This window comes from Stegostoma tigrinum, chromosome 4 (genome assembly GCF_030684315.1).
Source record: "Stegostoma tigrinum isolate sSteTig4 chromosome 4, sSteTig4.hap1, whole genome shotgun sequence".
NCBI classification, from domain to species: Eukaryota; Metazoa; Chordata; class Chondrichthyes; order Orectolobiformes; family Stegostomatidae; genus Stegostoma; species Stegostoma tigrinum.
The window spans coordinates 131,037,327-131,056,561 of NC_081357.1; the positions used below are offsets into that span (position 1 = coordinate 131,037,327).

At 42.0% G+C, this 19,235-nt stretch overlaps 1 protein-coding gene across 12 annotated transcripts in view; it reads right to left on the minus strand.

Moving 5' to 3' along the window:
• Positions 1 to 19,235, minus strand: part of LOC125452495 (putative Polycomb group protein ASXL2) — a 277,746-nt gene that overhangs the window by 32,819 nt on the left and 225,692 nt on the right. For all 12 annotated transcript variants that reach the window (XM_059645678.1, XM_048531001.2, XM_048530997.2 and 9 more), the window contains 3 exons: positions 15,372 to 15,512; positions 7,094 to 7,257; positions 3,827 to 3,923 (listed from right to left, as the gene is read on the minus strand). In XM_059645678.1, coding sequence (XP_059501661.1) covers positions 3,827 to 3,923; positions 7,094 to 7,257; positions 15,372 to 15,512 — 402 coding nt within the window. The remainder of the gene's footprint in view (positions 1 to 3,826; positions 3,924 to 7,093; positions 7,258 to 15,371; positions 15,513 to 19,235) is intronic.

The window sequence follows — 19,235 nt, forward strand, 5'->3', positions numbered from 1 at the left end:
AGTTGCTGTTCCTGCAGCCTTCGGGTGGCATCATTGTGGCACTGCAGGAGGCCCATGATGGACATGTCGTCTAAGGAATGGGAGGGGGAGTGGAACTGGTTCGTGACTGGGAGGTGCAGTTGTTGACTCCAGGCACTGCATTCAGCCTGCCCCAGCTCAGAGCCTCCCTCTCCCAGACCTGCAAAGGACCTCTGCTGTTTTTTATCCTCCGCAGGATCCACAGACTGAATCTCTCCAGACACATTTTGGAGACGGTTTATCAGCATTAGCAATCACCTCACAGAAACATTCTTAAAAACCATCACTGATCAAAACCAGTAATTTTTCATTACTGTGTAAATTCTGCTTAGCAATATTCACTCAACATTACTGGGAATAATTTATCTGAAATGGGCATTACACAATCTGGGTACTGCTACATGAATCTGTAAAATGTATAGCAACATTATCAGTAAACCACAGGAAAAGTATCTGCAATTCAGTGCTGAATAATCACACTGTTAGCAACAGAGAAATAAGATATAAATAGCAGCTCATACTTATAACACTATGTCCACACAAAGCAGGTGAAGATGAGTTTGAAACCAAGCCTGATTAACATAAAAAATTCTCCACTCTCACTATGCCAGCCACTAAACACTTTGCACGTAAACGTATCACTGCATTTCAGGGGAATGACAACTCAAGCAGCCTGACATTCAGAAACTTGCACTCGGTGGTAATAAAGCTTGAAACGGCCTGGCCTCCTGACTGGGCACAGGCCAACCAGTGTCTCATAGAAACAATAAGCTTCAAAACTAAATTGAAAGGAGTGGTCAGGATAAACAGAACTTTATAATCCAAATGTCAGTTAAAGTTATTATAGGCTGCAACTAGCACGGTTGCCAAGGCAACCCCTGGATGACATTATACTAATGAACTGCAACAGAAAGTAGCAGCTCAAAGTTTCTGGCCAATACAGTCCACATACTTATTTCTCAATTTAACCTCAATAACTGATGGTGGGGAGAAACTAGCAATTTCCTCACAAACAGTGAGAAAGAGAAACTTACATTGTGGAAGTAACCCAAGCTTCCCTTAAAATACTTGTGAGCGGTTGGCTAGAGGGGTTAGTGAACTTTGGTAACCTCCCACCCTCTCAGTAACACCCATCTCACATGAAACCGGAAAGCACATTGTAAATGAAGAAAAAGAATGTGAATTAATGTTGATACACTCAGATTTACACCAAACAGAAATGGAAGCATATTCATTACAGATCCTTCAGACTGACTGTAACCAACATCTTGGTCTCGATTTCAATTAAAACGTTATGTAAAATATATTTCTAAAAACGCACTGTCCTGAACAGGTTACAGGTGAAGAATGACCACAAATAAAGTGCTGAACAGAAAGAAGGAACCTGAAAAAACAGACTGCTGAATAAATTCTGCACGGAATGTGACCACAGCCCACAGCTCCCCCCTCACTCACTCTTCCATCATCCACCCCAACCTCACCCACTTCCCCACCTATCCCAACACCTCCCCAGCCCATCTCTCCCTCACTCACCTGCCAATCATTGTCAAGGGCCAAACAGAAATCTAGCCTCCAGTTTTTTCCTGTATTTCCTATTCCATGGCATGTGGGCACTGCTGACTAAGCCGTTACCTGTTGCCCATCCTGGAGTGCCACTGAGAAGCTGGTGTGAAGCTTAAACTGCTGTGATCCATGTGTCTTTGGGAACACTGCAGTGCTGCTAGAGTGATGGTATTCCAGGATTCTGATCCAGTGACAGTAAAGTAGTAGCAATATCATTTCAAGTCAAGATTGCTGATAGTAAGCTGGGCAAGAACTAAATGCTGAATAGGCAACAACGGGAACCGAGTAGTGGGAAACGGCAGCAACTCATACAGAACAGGAGCTGCAGCAGTGAGGAAATGTAATAAACATGGTGGAAGGTGCTCATGCTCTGAAACTGTTAAATTCAGTGTTGAGTCCTGAAATCTGTAAGGTATCTCGGCAGAATACAAGTTTTCGTTACCCCAGATGGCATTCAGCTTTGCTGCAACACTGAAGCAAGGCTGAGACAGCAACGCTGGCACAGTGGCGTGTTGAAGTGGTAGGCAATGGAAAGCTCCCAATCAGTTTCACTCTACCCTCCCTTCTTCACCATCATCAGCATATTACCAGTAATTCCCAGCTGGTTTCATTTCTGACGGGAAGGTCACTGGACTCGAAACATTAACTGCTTTTTTCTCTCCACAGTGGCAGTCAGACTTTCTGAGTTTCCCCAGCAATTTTGGTTTTTGTTTCAGATTTCCAGCATCCACAATTCTTCGTTTTCCAATCGAATGTGCACACTGCTGGTAATGTGCATTGGTGAAGGGATGAGAAGGTGAAGATAGCGGATGTGGTGCTAACCAAGCAGGCCATTCTTTCCTGGATGCTGCTGAACGTTGTCGAAGCTGCATCCATGCAGGAAAATTCAAGAGTATTTCATCACGCTCCTGACTTGTAGATAGTGGAAAAACTTTGGGGGGAGGCCGGCAGAGTGTTATTCACCACAGAATTCTCAGTCTCTGACCTATTTTCATAGCTAGAGTACTTTTATGGCTGGAAACAGTTCAGTTTCTGGTCAATGATAACCTCCAGCATGATCACAGTGGATGGCAATGTCACTGAATGTCAACGTGTAGCCACACAAGCAAATAATTAAACAGATGTTAGATATGGAGCAGGTGCTGAGGTCAAATGCAATGAAATCTTACTTTTGACACTTTACAGCTCAAAAAGAAATTAATCTTGACTGAGCTGAATTGTAATGAATACTGGGAAGGTGAAGTGTGGTATTTTAGAGCAGTATCTTAATATTAGGTTTCACATCCACTCAGTATTACATCACACTGAAGTACATGCAAAGCATATAAAAATGTTAAAATACAGACAAAACAAGATGTAATCCATTATCATAAAGCTACAGGAACAGCACATGGACATTAATGAGCCTAAACAGAATTGCTGTTTTTATCTTCCATTACTATTTGAAAACATTACTTCCTTCCACTTCCACTCTCTCTAAGCATGCAGCCGCCTCACAGAACATCACTCAGTACCATTCTGTCACAACTGAACAGGGTCCTGGGTCTCCCCTTGAATCCACAATAGGCAACTGTTTCACTTCCCTTTGGAACCTTGTCAAGCTCATTCGCTTAAAACAAAAACACACTCATATCCCGATTCTCACAGAGAAGGGCCTCTGTCTTGTGATATCACATCTAACTTCCAATGTTCCCAATTACTTCACATTTTATGTTGAATAAAATGCTTTCATATAGCTCTCTCAGATTAAAGGAATAAAGCTAGGTTTTCATTCTGCGTGACACATAATACATAGATGTGAGACTGAGAAGATTTTGCAGAGGTGGCTATTACAATAGACTGTGTGCTCGCTCACCGTAAACATGTGATGGAGTGTGTAACAGGTTTCTCTGCAAAGCTGAAGTTCACAAACAAGGCATTGTTCTCAAAACTTTTGTTATTACATAAACACAAATATTTCAAAAATTCATCCTAAATATGATACAAGTACACCACATATTGATTCGGAACAAAAACAGAAATTGCTGGTTTCAGATCTCCAGCATCCACAGTTCTTTGTTTTATGTTAACATATTGATTAGATCTATGGTGATGCTTATAACTCACTTCCAGCTGTGTTAAATAGTTGCTAAAAAATTTGAATTTTAATGGATAACCACTGTATTGTCTTTTTTCTAGGTGGAGGAATTCTAGTTGCACACTCGAATTATATAGTACTTGTTTGGAACTGGCATTGGTTCCTTACCTTCTGATAAGCGTTCCTTCCAACCCTGGGCTGCAGAAGTAAAGAATTCATTATTGAGTGCTGAGGTGCTCAAACGCATCAAACCATCTGTACCCACCTGTGAGAAAAATTCAAACACACCATTGCTCCAAAAGCATTGCAAAGGTAGCCACATGAACATTTGACAAACAGTCTTGGCGTCCAAATACTACATCTATCCAGGACGGGTACAACATTCAGGACATTAAGAAGAGGTGAAAGTTGACTTTGCTGGCAATATAAAACAGCCAACAGCAAATTGTCCACCTATGTTCAACCGTTCCTGATTTTACTTTCCGTTTACTTCAAAAGAGAGACAGACCATCAGGCAGGATCTAAAACATCAAATACCCTTTTGTCATTTATCTCAAGAGGGTTGGAATATAAAAGCAGCGATGTGCTTCTGAGGCTTTATAAGGCGTGTCCAGCAGAGATTCACACGGATGATCCCTGGAATGGTAGGTTTAACATATGATGAACGGCTAAGGATCCTGGGATTGTGCTCATTAGAGTTTAGAAGGTTGAGGGGAGATCTAATAGAAACTTACAAGATAATGTATGGTTTAGAAGGGGTGGACGCTAGGAAGTTGTTTCCATTAGGCGGGGAGACTAGGACCCGTGGGCACAGCCTTAAAATTAGAGGAGGTAAATTTAAAACGGAAATGAGACCACATTTCTTCAGCCAGAGAGTGGTGGGCTTGTGGAATTCATTGCCACAGAGTGCATTGGAGGCCGGGACGTTGGATGCCTTCAAGGCAGAGATCGACAAATTCTTGATCACAAAAGGAATCAAGGGCTACGGGGAGAGTGCAGGGAAGTGGTGTTGAAATGTCCATCAGCCATGATTTAAATGGCGGAGTGGACTTGATGGGCTGAATGGCCTTACTTCCACTCCTATGTCTTGTGGTCTTATGGTCTTTTATTACATTCTACCAAAGTCAAATTTCACCCCCATAATGCTTCCTTTCAATTTACATTTTCAAACCACAAATGGGATTTTCGTAATCACCAGGCTCCTCCACAGTTGCCAGGTGCAAAATTATACCACATTTAACCTACTGATTCTAACTGACACCTTAAAAACCAAACCAGGCATGTTGCTTGATGAACTTGGTGTAACCAGACGGCTCATTTGAGAATCAAACCCACGAACCCATTTTCTTTTCAATGTAACTAAATATTGAGCTGGAAGGAGCAAGATTGTCATTTTATCCCCATACTCAGACTGCAGGCTGCTGCTGATGACCTGTGCTCAGCCCTAACCATACACCTCTCCCTAGAACTCACAGGCATCATGAATTGCCCATGATGGTTGAGGAAAACCCAGCAAGTAGGGTAGGAAGCTGCACTTCACCAGAATATTGCTGAACTTGCCAGTGTTAAGTTTTGAAGAGCCTCTGCTCAATGTGACTGTTCTAGGGCTGGAAAGAACTTCAGAACTTACCTGCATCCTGCATTTTCCTCACAGCTATTGGTGCTTCTGCTGCGAGTATGGTTAATAAGTCTTTTAAAAGGGGGAAATAAAATTTACAAAGGGTGAGGGGCCCTGGGACAAAGCATAGCAGAGATGGGGTCTGCGACTTTTGTCAGAATTGTTCCTTTCTCCCTTCTCAGATCTAACGGGTCCAGTATGTCTTGTACATTTTCAAACTTTACTTTATTTTAGCCACACCTATAACAATGGCTACTTCCTTTTCTATTCCTTCTGCTTTGGATGAACATGGACTTTTCTTGACCCCAATATTTACATACGGTCTTGTCCTTTCGATACACCAGTAGGAAGAGCACTGTGGTTCAGTCATTAGCACTGCAGCCTCACAGCGTCAGGGACCCAGCTTAGATTTTGGCCTCAGGTAACTGTCTGTGTGGGGTTTGCACATTCTCCCAGCGTCTGCGTGGGTTTCCTCCGGGTGGTCCGGTTTCCTCCCAAAGTCCAAAGATGTGCTGGCTAGGTGGATTGGCTATGCTAAATTACCCGTAGTGTTCAGGGATTAGCCCTGGGAAATGTGGGGTCACAGGGATTGGGTGGGTCTGGATGGGATGCTTTTCAGAGTTAGTATGGGCTTGATAGACCAATTGGCCTTCTTCCACGCTGCAGGGATTTTAAGATACCCTCATTATTTCATCAATTTTCTTTTTATCACTTATTGGTTGCTTCATTAACAGTTTACCACATTTAACTCATTTAACACAAACACCTAGGGAGGAGTTAACTGGGGGAGGGTGGGATCACTCCGTTGATTCTGGTGCTCCATGACACGTTTTTCTCTTTTTGCAGATTCCTTTGTTGTTACTCTGATGATAGGTCTCCACCCGAAAAATCAGCTCTGTCTTTGTAACTATGGACATGCTTTGTATTTAAAGTATTTTCTGCGTTTCTTTCTGTGGTAGTGTCTTCCTCATACCCAAATTAAATCTGGTACAAATTCTGAAATATGGCATGGCTGCCAACATTTTCCGTTTGCCTTGTTTGTAGCCAAATCTGGAAGACCAATATCAAAGCCCGGTGGTCAAATGTCCATTTTCTGCTCAACTTATGGACACAGGGAATTTAATTATCTCAGGTCACTGGATCACCTCTGGGGTTAGTACTGTTCCCCAAGTGGAGTAGAACAAGCTCAGTGCAATTGGATATCTACGTTTTGAAGTCAGTGCATCTTTGCACAGCCATTACTTGCTGCTTGAGACACACTGAAGTGGACAATGCATATCTGTTTCCTGGTATTATGCAACTTGCCTCGAGGAGGCACATTACATCGAGTGTAGAACCAGTAAAGCCTACTAAACCCTCACTGTCCTCTATTTCACAAAGAACCAGCAACAAAGACACTCAGGTCAAGGGGCAACTTCTAACATATTGTTCAGCCTCTCACATACTTACATTACCCCTTGGGTACCACATTACATTATTCATAGGAATCACTCCCACCGGCCACATACTGTTTCAGTCACCTCCGATCGGCAGTCAGGATCTAAATATCCCTTGTACAGAATTGGGTTGACAGATAAATGAATTCTGTTGTCTAAGAGTGCAGAGAGGCATCCCAAATGGTGCAAAATCTCTAAGAGTTCATCTACCACCAACACTGTTCAGATGGGAAGGTCTAAGGGTCTACACTTCTTCAGCTACAGCATGGGGACAACAGTGCCAAAGGAATGTGTGATGACACAAGAGAAGGCAACAAACTAGTTATCCATGTGAGTGCCGGCATTTGACAGAAACAATGATAAAATTGGCCGCATACAGACCTGTCTGTCCACCTCAGGAAGCAGGAGAAGCAAGCGTTGCTGGAAGTCTCCAGGGAAAACAGAAAAGGTGTGCTTATTTATAAGAGCCCGTAGATTTGTGTTTACAAGTATGGAGTCTGGTGTCTCCACATCAATGTCGGTGGCTTTTGTCCTTTTCAGCTGTCCTAAAAAGTAATCAAAAAAGTATCATTTATTTATTACAATAACATGCTCAGACTATCCTCAGTTCCCTTACATCAATGAAATGTACAATTTTAGAATTTCAGAATACTAGTCTAAAGCTTTCAAAGGTTAATAATCAGGATGCAAGTTTAAGTCGTGGCCTTACTTTCTAAATTCCTACCTTTGGGCAGCATCACTTACCATGATTTTACAGCTGTTAAAGCTTACAGATGACTTCATGCATTAGACTTTTCAAGCAGGCAAGGAAGTGGGCATTTATCACAACTCTATACCAATAACCAAAAATGCTAATGGAATGCTGGACTTTACAGCTAGAGGAACTGGAGTACAACGACACAGAAGTTATACAAAACCCAAGTGAGACCCCACTTGGAGTGCTGTGAGCAGATCTGGGCACCAGACTTTACCAAGGATATACTGGCCTTGGAGGGAATACAACGTAGGGTTACAAGAATGATATCTGGAATTCATCCAGGCCAGGGGTTTTGTCTGTTTGTAAGCCTGGCAGACCCTCCAATACATTAGGGGCATTTAAACAGTCCTTGGATAAGCATATGAATAATGATGAGATAGTGTAGGGAGCGGGGCTTAGATTAGATCACAGGTTGGCGCAACATCGAGGGCTGAAGGGCCTGTTCTGTGCTGTATTGTTCTATGTTCTATGTTCTAATACCTCTCCATTTCCCATGTCACACAGTGCAAGTTCCTCACAGTCCTCCTTTCTGAATTCCGTACCTACATTTTCCTTTTCCAGAATGAAGACTGAGAAGAAGTATTCATTCAACACACTTCCAGTATCCTGTGGCTTCATGCACAGATTACCCCCTTGGTCCCTAATAAGACCTACTCTTTCACTGGTTAGCCTCTTCCCTTTAACGTATTTTAAAAAAATGTTTTCTGGTTCTCCTTGATCCTGCTCGTAAGTCTTTCTTCATGCTAGCTTTTTGCTCTCCTAATTGCTTTCTTAAGTTCCCTCCTGCACTTCCTGTATTCCTCTAGGGCTGCAGCTAAATTCCTCTCTTTGGATTTGCTAAAAGCCCTTGTTTTCTTGGTTATCCAATCTCAGAAAGTTCAGGACATTTAGGGTTCCCTGAACTGACTGCTCTTATATTTACCTCTAAAGAGTAAATGTTGGACCCTTACTCTCCCCCAGCTCCTTTTTGAATGCATCCCTCCCCCACTGCTCTGCTGCAGACTTACCTGCAAGGAGCTGTTCCCCGTCTGCTGTGGCCAGTTCCTGCTTTGTTTTAATAAAATCTGCCTTCGCTCAATCCAAAGCCGTCTTTTGCAGGCCATCATTTTGCTCGCCCAGAACAAATTTGAATCGTACCATCAACTACATGTTCCCCCACTACCGCATCGAACACATGTCCAGCTTCTTTCCCCCAAAACAAGATCCAGCATTGCACTAATGAAGGGTCTAGGCCCGAAACATCAGCTTTTGTGCTCCTGAGATGCTGCTTGGCCTGCTGTGTTCATCCAGCTTCACACTTTGTTATCTTGGATTCTCCAGCATCTGCAGTTCCCATTATCACTTGCACTGTCCCCTGTTGGGCTTCTAAATATTGATACAAAACAAACTCCTCTGGATTCCTTTCCAGAAATCTTCCTCTTCTAAACCCTTAATGCTAAGACCTTTGCAAGTTATGTTGGGAAAGTTGATAACCCTAGTATAATTAACCAATTACTACCATTATACGTCTCTCTGAACTAGCTACATGTTTGTTCCTCTATTTCCCTCTGACTTTTGGGGGGCCTATATTACATTCCCAGTAAAGTAGCTGCCCCCTTAACATTCCTAAGCTCTACCCATAAAGCCGTGTCTGAGGACCCTTCCCAAGGTGAGTTCACTTGCTTTTGAGGCAAACACATAAAGATTTAATTTGGCAAATACAGTTTAGAAACCAAAACTTTTCAGTGTTTTTGAAACATGAAAGTTGGCATTTGATGCTCATGTTTCACATAACAAACAATTAACCTTTCAGTATACAGCAAATTGGTGGAAATAATTAAGCTTAAAACAAAGTTCTAAGTATGAATAGATTTTACTTAGAGCTCTACGTATTCTTGTGCAAAATCCAACAGTAACCATTGAATTTTTGTTCTCTCACTTCAGGAGCCTCCTAAAATAAATATCTTTGATAGTGTTTATAATCTCCCATTTCCTTTACATTCCTTCATCTCCTCTTCAGAATCTGCCTCTTGGTCAAACTTTGCAGCCACCCTTTCAACTTTATAAATGTAGCTGAAACTTCTTCAATGCAATACTTTAACGTCGCTCTACATATTATTTAAAATTCTTACTCAGATGCCAAAGTAATCATTATCAAGCCAAGGGAAGTGCCCAATTGTAGATATGATTATTGTTAAACTCTTTATAGTAGTCAGTGAATGAGGAAACTATAAGTAAATATTTACTGAGTAGCAGAGTTACTCACAAGGTGAGGCATTGCAAATATACAGCTACCAATTCCCAGACACTAGTGTTAATGTGTGATAAAAACGTGTGGTACTGGAAGAACACAGCAGGTCAGGCACTATCAGAAGAGCAAGAAAGCTGACGTTTCGGGTAACCTTGTTATCTCAGATTCTCCAGCATCGATAGTTCCTACTAGTTCCCACTATCTCTGAGTGAGTGTTAATGTACGCGTGTTTTTTTAAAATTAACTTGGACATGGCCATCAAATCCTGAGGTGGGACTTGAGCCCAGACCTTCTGGCACTGAAGTAGGGACATTCTCACTGCACCACAAACTCCTTATACAGAAACAGTTGGCAGGATCCAAACCTATAAGATGATCCCAACGGCGCTCTACTCCAAAATATCAGCAGATGTAGGCAATTCAACCTCTTGAGCCTGCACTAATCAATATGGTCATGGTTAATCTACTTGTGTTTCGAATTCCATATTCCCAGTGGTGCACACTAACAAATATCATCCACCTCAAAAGTGTTCAGTGACCCCACTTCTACCGCCTTCTGAGGCAGAGTTCCAAAGTCACAGAACCCTTTGAGAGGGCGAATTTCTCCTCACCTTTATTGTAATCCATCAGTTTACCACTCAGCCATGACTACAGACTTATTCTTTGTGCCCAATGAACAACGTGAGCGCTGGGCTCTCAGGTTAATAGCAGCATTCCAAAAATAAGGAAATAATCAAGGGATAGGAAATAAGCACAAATACCACCAAAGAAAAAGTACTGGGGATATTAACGGGACTAAATGCCTGGATTTGTTGGGATGCATCCTAGGATTTTAAATGAAATAGTTGCAGAAAGTGGGGCCCTGGTAGCAATCCTCCAAAAACCCAGAGACTCTGGAAAAATCCCAGCTGATTGGAAAACCACCAATGTAACATCCTTATTCAAAAAAAGGGAGAGACACAAAATAACAGTAATTTTAGGCCAGTTAGCTTAACATCTGTGTTGGCAAAGTATTAGAATTTATCATAAAAGGTTTAGTAGCAGAACATTTACAAACAGAAGCAGGGCGAGTATAGTTTCATGAAGGGGAAATCATATCTGACAAACATATTAGAATTCTTTGAGGAGGTAACAAACAGAATAGATTGAGGGGAACCAGTAGATATAATATGTTTAGATTTTCAAAAGGTGTTTGATAAGACGCTAAACATAACAAAACTTAATAAGAGCCCATGGTCTTTGCATAATAGTATGGATAGCAAATTGGTAACTGATCGAACATGCAGAGTTGGGATAAAGGGGACATTTTCAGGATGGCAGTCTGTAATTATGAAGTGCCACTGGGATCAGTGTTGGGGCCACAATTATTTAGAACACACTTTAATGATTTAAAATCATAAAGTGAATCTATTATAGCTAAGAATGTGAATAACGCAAAAATAGTTGGAAAGGCAAGTTGTGAAGACGACTGTATAGAGGAAGATAGGCAGGTTGCGTGAGTGACAAAAAATCATGACAGATGGATTACAAAATGTGGAAAAATGTGACGTTATGCACTTTAACAGGAAGAATAGGAGAACTGAACACTATATAAATGGGGAAAGACTGCAGAAAACTGCAGCGGAGAGACTTGGGGGCCCGAGTGCATGAATCACAAAACAAAACTAGCAACCACATTCAGCAGTAATAGTGAATGCAAAATGAAAGTTGGCCTTGATTTCAAACGGGATAATGTTCAAAAATAGGGAGGTCTTGATAAAACTATATAAGGCACAAGTCTGATCACAGCTGGAATACTGCATCCAGTCTTGGTCCCCTCATTTAAGAAAATATATACTGGCATTGAAGGGAGCCCAGAGAAGGTTCTCTAGACTGATACGACTAATTAAGGAATTTTCTAATGAGGAAAGGTTGAGTAGTTTGTGCTCATTAGGGTTCAAAAAGATAAGAGGAGACCTCATTGAAACATACAAGATTCTTGTGGGATTTGAATGGGTAGATGCTGAAAGGTTGTTTCCCCTTTGAGAGTCTGGGACCAAAGGGTATAATCTCAAAATAAACAGTCATCCATTTAAAACAGAGGCAAGGAAGATTTTTTTTCTTTGACGGTACTGAACTGTGAAATTTTCACTTGAAAGGGCTGTGGAGGCTGGGTGGTCAAGTTGAGACAGATTTTTAATCAGTAAGGGAATCAGAGTAATGGGGAAAAGGGAGGAAAGTCAAGATGAGGATTATCAGATCAACCACAATGTCAGTGAATGGCCTACTTGCTCCTGTGTCTCTCATGTCTCATGGACTTACGTTTAAAAATCTGACTGAACTCTCCAGGTCTGAATAATTGTATCATTCTGGGCTCAAGTCATTGACCAATTAGTGACCAAAACTTGCACGTGATTTTAATTTATACAATTAGGGACTTTAAATAGTGTTATAAAGGTTTATTCCTAAATATGCATCAGTTTCTCAAATAATTCCCAGACTCTGCATAATATCCATTTAATGACTTTCTGCTGAATGTACAAAACTGTTAAAAATTAAATATTTCTCCTTTCACAACTGTTTAGCCACTCCAATGCAAAACTACAACTAGGTCTAAGTTTTCACACATCCTCAACAGGACCTTCTCTTTACAAAATTATCACAAACTCAGGGAGCAGCCTCATTTACACTGGCCACAATGAGGAAGAACAGAAGCACTCCAGGGAATCTTGTTGATTTAAATTATGCTATCCAGTTGACTTTATGGTTTAGATGCTTTCTAAATCAGTCCAGTGTGACAATACTAGGGCTTTAAGAGGTGTATTTTGTTTTTGTGGAGAAAGGTTGAGGCAGAGGTGGCAAGTGGCCTGTTCCAAGCCAATAACATAAACAGCTTGTAAAGCCTTGGGTTTTTTAAAAGTTGGAACAATAGAAACAGCATGAATGGGTCCGGTCAAGCTTCCACAAAATCAGGATTTTTAGTTTTAGCTTTCAGCAGCAGTTGCTGGATGTGGAAGCTCTTATACCTCTCTCTGTTACACCTAAAAACTGGGGTTCTCCTTCTGCTGTTAGAATCGCATGTGAGACAATCTATTTTACTGAATTTGCCTTTGCCAAGGGTGTGTTCATAGGATGCTACTACTGGATCAGTTAATTAATAGTAGTTAATATATATTATTTTGGTAAGCATTTCAATAGAGTTATAGTTAAGTCATTTCTTTATTTTTACACTTATACACATATTTAAAATACTGACAAAATGAAAAGGAAAGGGTGTTTGGCTTGAAGTCAAGTAGTTTGACCAATCGAATTGCATCTGGAATGCAACACCTTACTTTTATCTTTAAACTGAGAAAACATTAGGTTCTAGGCTATCTACTTACCGTATTTTTAGATGGCTTGGTCCAGTCCATAACAAGTAAATAAGCCAAACTCAATAAGCAGAATAAAACAGAGACTGTTCATAAACTGCCCTTCTAAAAATGCAACATTTCACACATTTGGAGCTGAATGAGAAATGTCCTTCAGTTAATATAACCTGCTAAAAACTTGTCAGTTTCTAACTGTAATGCGTCCTGCACTAGTGCACTGTACTTCAGGCCAAATGTTAAGCAAACAGAAAGTTGATCTCCATATATAATAGCAAATTGAATTTATACGGCACTTTTAATGTACAACAAATTCTAGAGTGCTTCGTAAAAACATAAGGAAAAAATAAATGCCAAGTCAAGATATGAGGAAGGGTGGCCAAAAGGTTGATCAAATGATTAGGTTTCATGGAGGGTCTCAAATGTGGCTCACCAGATCAGCTCTCGCCCACAACTAAGGAATTTTCCATTTCTCAGAGTAGACACCATGGAAGCAGATGGTCTCTACTTGTGGTTTTTTTGAGAACTCCTGTATAATTTTGCTAGAAATAGCAAACACAGAACATATGCTTGTTATGTTTCTGATGCACTCTGCCCTGAATCTTGGGTTCAAATAAATTTTTTCGTGACAATTTATCGTACGCCAAATCCTTGCTGTAGCCATCCTTTGACTTCCAAACCCAAAATCTCTATCAACAACAAGGACAAGAGTAACAGATGGATGGGAACACCACAACCTGAAAACTTTCCTCTAAGTCACTTACCATTGTGATTGGAACTACATCAGCATTCTGCCTCCATAGCAGGGTTAAAATCCCAAAGCTCTCCATAAGTCTACCTAGACCACATCGACTGCAATGGTTCAGAAAGGTAACTCACCGGAGCCTTCTCACAAGCCATACTGCCAAGACATGAAATGCTGCCCTGACTAATAGCACACACATCCCAAGCTTAAATAAATAAAGATCAGCACCCCCTCAAAATTACAAAGTAACAACTTTATGGTTTGATACATTACTCTAATTCCATTTCAGTATTTCTGTAGGAGCATTTGCTTTTGCTTATTCATTCATGGGAAGTGGGTGTCACTGGCTTGTCAGCATTTATTGCCCATTCCAAGTTGCTCATGAGAAGGTGGTGGTGTGTTGTCTTCTTAAAATGCTGCAGCTCATTTGGTGCAGGGACAATCACAATGCTGTTAGGGAGAGAGATTCAGGATTTTCACTCAGCAACACTGAAGGAACAGCGATATATTCTGAAGTTAAGATGGCGAGTGGTTCAGAGGGGAAGTGCAGGTGGTGTACCATATATCTGCTGCCCTTGTCCTTACTGATTGTAATGGTTCTGGTTTGGAAGGTGATGTCTAAGGAATCATGGTGAATTTCTGCAGTGTGTTTTCAAATGGTACACCCTGCTGCTGCTGGGTGTCGGTGGTGGAGAGAGTGGATGTTTGTCCTGGATTTGATGTGCACCATAACTCCTCCTCTGTGCCACATTGGACACTGATCAGTTATGAGTTTTCTCCCAATTCCTACAGACTCCAGTTTTGCTGGGGTTTCTTGATGTGACACTTAGTCAAATGGGTTTGATGTTGGGGCCGTCACTCTCCCATCATCTCTGAAATGCAGTATCTTTCTACATGATTGAATCAAGGCTGTAATGAAGAAGCTGGGTATTCCTGACAGAGCCCAAACAAGGCACCAGGATGCCGAATTTGAAGAACCAAATGCTGTTTGACAGCATTATTACTCTCCCTCCAGCACTTTATTAACTGCACGCTTATTATTTTTGCACTTTAATGCATATTTGAAGGGTAGGACCTAAGTTCTCAAAGGATATTTCCAATGCAAGAATTTAATCATTGTAATAAAAACTATATTTGAACTTCAGAATGTTAATCCATGTTTCTGACTTCTGTTATTGTCACAATTCAATATTGCTTTTTCCTGATGGATGACTAGTAGCTGTACTCCAGCAGTAACTCTGCAATGACCAATTTCTTTCTCCTAGCTTACATTTACTTCAGTTATGTTAGCAAGGCACATCTGAGACAGCGGAATTACTTTTACTAGCAACATCACTAAATGCTCAAACATTAGAAAGTATGTTCCATTGCTCTGTACTGGGGTTCTGATTGGACGAGACGGATAAATAGGACACCGTTCCCTAGCCACCACACTGCGAGGCGGAAGAAAGTACTGCAGACAACAGAGATTGGCAACTTATTTGATAACGTTAATTCTGGGGATTTCACTAAAAACGTGTTTAGCTGTGTGGTATTCTTGTGTGTTTCCTGTTTTGATGGAATTGAAATGTTTAAACTTACTTGCATTGAGTCTGTCAGACCTCTGAGAGGGTTTCCTGCCCAGTCCTTGCAGGGCTTGGTCCATTTTCCCGGATGATGATGAGCTGGAAGTTGAATTCTGAGGACTTGCTGAACAGCCGTCTGATTGTTTAATTTCCCAACCTATAGACAGACATGATCTTTTTAAATTATAATGCCTGATTCAGACTGTTCTGCAGAGAACAAGCATATGAAATGTTATTTAATGAAAAAAAGCCTACATCAAGCACTAAAACAGAGACTTCTATTCAGGTTTGTAGGATGTGTGACCTACAAGGATGCCTGTGGTTGAACTTTTCTCCCAATGCATAGGGATTCTATAAGATAAAACCATCTCAAGACCAAGCTGATCCACCATGCCTTGATATGTGATAATGGGAACTGCAGATGCTGGAGAATCCAAGATAATGAAATGTGAGGCTGGATGAACACAGCAGGCCCAGCAGCATCTCAGGAGCACAAAAGCTGACGTTTCGGGCCTAGACCCTTCATCAGAGAGGGGGATGGGGTGGGGGTTCTGGAATAAATAGGGAGAGAGGGGGAGGCCGACCAAAGATGGAGAGAAGGTAGGTGGAGAGGAGAGTATAGGTGGGGAGGTAGGGAGGGGATAGGTCAGTCCAGGGAAGACGGACAGGTCAAGGAGGTAGGATGAGGTTAGTAGGTAGGAGGTGGAGGTGCGGCTTGGGGTGGGAGGAAGGGATGGGTGAGAGGAAGAATAGGTTAGGGAGGCAGAGACAGGTTGGACTGGCTTTGGGACGCAGTGGGTGGAGGGGAAGAGCTGGTTGTGTGGTGCAGTGGGGGGAGGAGACAAACTGGGCTGGTTTTGGGATGTGGTGGGGCAAGGGGAAATTTTGAAGCTGGAGAAGTCCACATTGATACCATTGGGCTGCAGGGTTCCCAAGTGGAATAGGAGTTGCTGTTGCTACACTTGCCCCCACACCTCCTCCCTCACCCCTATCCCAGGCCCCAAGATGACTTTCCACATTAAGCAGAGGTTCACCTGCACATCTGCCAATGTGGTATACTGCATCCACTGTACCCAGTGTGGCCTCCTCTACATTGGGGAAACCAAGCGGAGGCTCGGGGACCGCTTTGCAGAACACCTCCGCTCAGTTCGCAATAAACAACTGCACCTCCCAGTCACAAACCATTTCCACTCCCCCTCCCATTCTTTAGATGACATGTCCATCATGGGCCTCCTGCACTGCCACAATGATGCCACCCAAAGGTTGCAGGAACAGCAACTCATATTCCGCCTGGGAACCCTGCAGCCCAATGGTATCAATGTGAACTTCACCAGCTTCAAAATCTCCACTTCCCCCACCGCATCCCAAAACCAGCCTAGTTCATCCCCTCCCCCCACTGCACAACACAACCAGCCCAGCTCTTCCCCTCCACCCACTGCATCCTAAAACCAGTCCAACCTGTCTCTGCCTCCCTAACCTGTTCTTCCTCTCACCCATCCCTTCCTCCCACCCCAAGCCGCACCTCCATCTACCTACTAACCTCATCCCACCTCCTCGACCTGTCCATCTTCCCTGGGCTGACCTATCCCCTCCCTACCTCCCCACCTATACTCTCCTCTCCACCTCTCTTCTTTTCTCTCCATCTTCGGTCCGCCTCCCCCTCGATCCCTATTTATTCCAGAACCCCCACCCCATCCCCCTCGCTGATGAAGGGTCTAGGCCCGAAACGTCAGCTTTTGTGCTCCTGAGATGCTGCTGGGCCTGCTGTGTTCATCCAGCCTCACATTTCATTGCCTTGAGATGTGGCTGGTTATTGCTGTGTTCTAATATTTGTTTCATCGCCATTACTTGCAACTTTATTTCTCACTTGAGGATTTTATTGGCAGACTGTGGTTCATAAGGAAAGTTAGGTGTTATGAAGGAAATGTTAAACCTAGTAGCCATCAGTGAGAATTCTCCATTTATACAGCTTCATGCATGTTCAATTCACATAAAAAATCCAAAATTTGAATTGGGGAAAATTATGAAAGGTCTGATTGCAGAGCATTTGGAAAACATTTACAGAATTAGGCACTGTCAGCATGAATTGCCAGAAGTGAAATCATGTTTTGAACAATCTATTGGACAGTTTCAAGGATATAACTAGTAGAGTTGATAAGGGAGAGCCAGTGCATGTAGTTTACGTAGACTTTCAGAAGATTTCAATAAGGTTCCACATAAAGATTTGCATGTAAAATTAAAGCACATGGGATCGTGGGTAGAGCAGCAACACGGATAGACAACTGGTTGGCAGACAGAAGATGACTAGGAATAAATGGGTCTTCTTCTGAGTGGTTGGCAGTGACTAGTCAGGTACCACAGTGATCAGTGCTTAGACACCTGCTGTTCACAATATGTATCAATGATTTAGGTAAAGGAACTTGATTAAATATCTCCAAGTTTGCAGATAGAACAAAGCTGGGTGCTGGGGGGTATCGGGTGAACTCTGAAGAGGATGAGACACTTCAGTGTGATTTGGACAAGTTGAGTGACAAAAGCATGGTATTAAAGCATAATATAGGTAGTGCGAGGTTATCCACTTTGCTAGCAGGAACAGGAAGACAAGTTATTATCTGAATGGTGATAGGTTGGGAAAGGGGAAGGTGCAACAAGACCTCTGTGTCCCTCATATATGACGCAGTGAAAGTAGACATCCAGTGGCAGCAGGCAGAGGAGAAGTCAAATGCTATGTTGACCTTCATAGCAAGTAGATTTGAGACAGGAGCAGGGATGTCTTGCTGCAATTGTAGGGGGCCTTGGTGAGATTAAACCTGGAGAAATGTGTGCAGTTTTGGTCACCTTCTCTGAAAACAGATGTTCTAGCAATGGAGGGGAGTGCACTGAATGCTTACCAGATTGATTCTGGGACAGCAGGACTGATGTATGAAGAGAGACTATATCAGTTAGGACTGTATTCACTGGAGTTTAGAAGAGTGAAGGGTGAGTTTCATAGAAACCTATAAAATTCTAACAGGACTAGACAGGGTACATACAGGAAGAGTGTTCCCAATGCTCAGGGAATTTAGAACCTGTGTCACAGTCCAAGGATATGCAGTCAGCCATTTAGGACTGAGATAACGAGTGACAGAAAATGGGCAGCCTGTGGAATTCACCAAGCAGTTGAGGCCAAGATGTTGACTATTTTCAAACAGTTGTTAGATGTAGTTCTTAGGACTAAAGGGGTCAAAGGGTTTGGGGATAAAACAGGAACAGGATACATGTTCATATGTAATGGTGGAACCAGCTTGATGAGCTGAATTTTTATTTTGTGTTTCTCAGGAATAATGTACAATCCACATTCAAAATGGGACAGCAATTCATTTTATATATTTCATAACCAGTTGCTAATGTAAATAATATGAACAAACAGCAGTGAAAAACATTTATACACTGCTTATAGCTATACGGTCACTGAACTCATTATTAAATATGGTTCTTTTATTGTTACGTTGGTACAGATTTATTCAACATTTAACAGCAGTTCTAAATCAAAGAACAAGGAACAAGGAGCACTACAGCACAGGAATGAGCCTTTTGGCCCACCAAACCTGTGCCAATGCATAATAACTTTGCAAAACTAAATACCTTTTGCCTCTAAGCGGTCCATATCCCTCTATTTACAGCCTATTTGTGTATTTGTCAAGATGTCTCCAAAATATTTTGTCTGGTTCCACCATCTCTAGCAGTGCATTCCAGGCACATACCACCCTCTGTATAAGAAACTTGCTTCTCACATCTCCTTTAAATTTACCCCACTTCATCTCTAACTTATGTAACATAGTAATGACATTTCTACCCCAGGAAAATGGCTCCAAATATCCATTCTATCCATGCTGCTCAC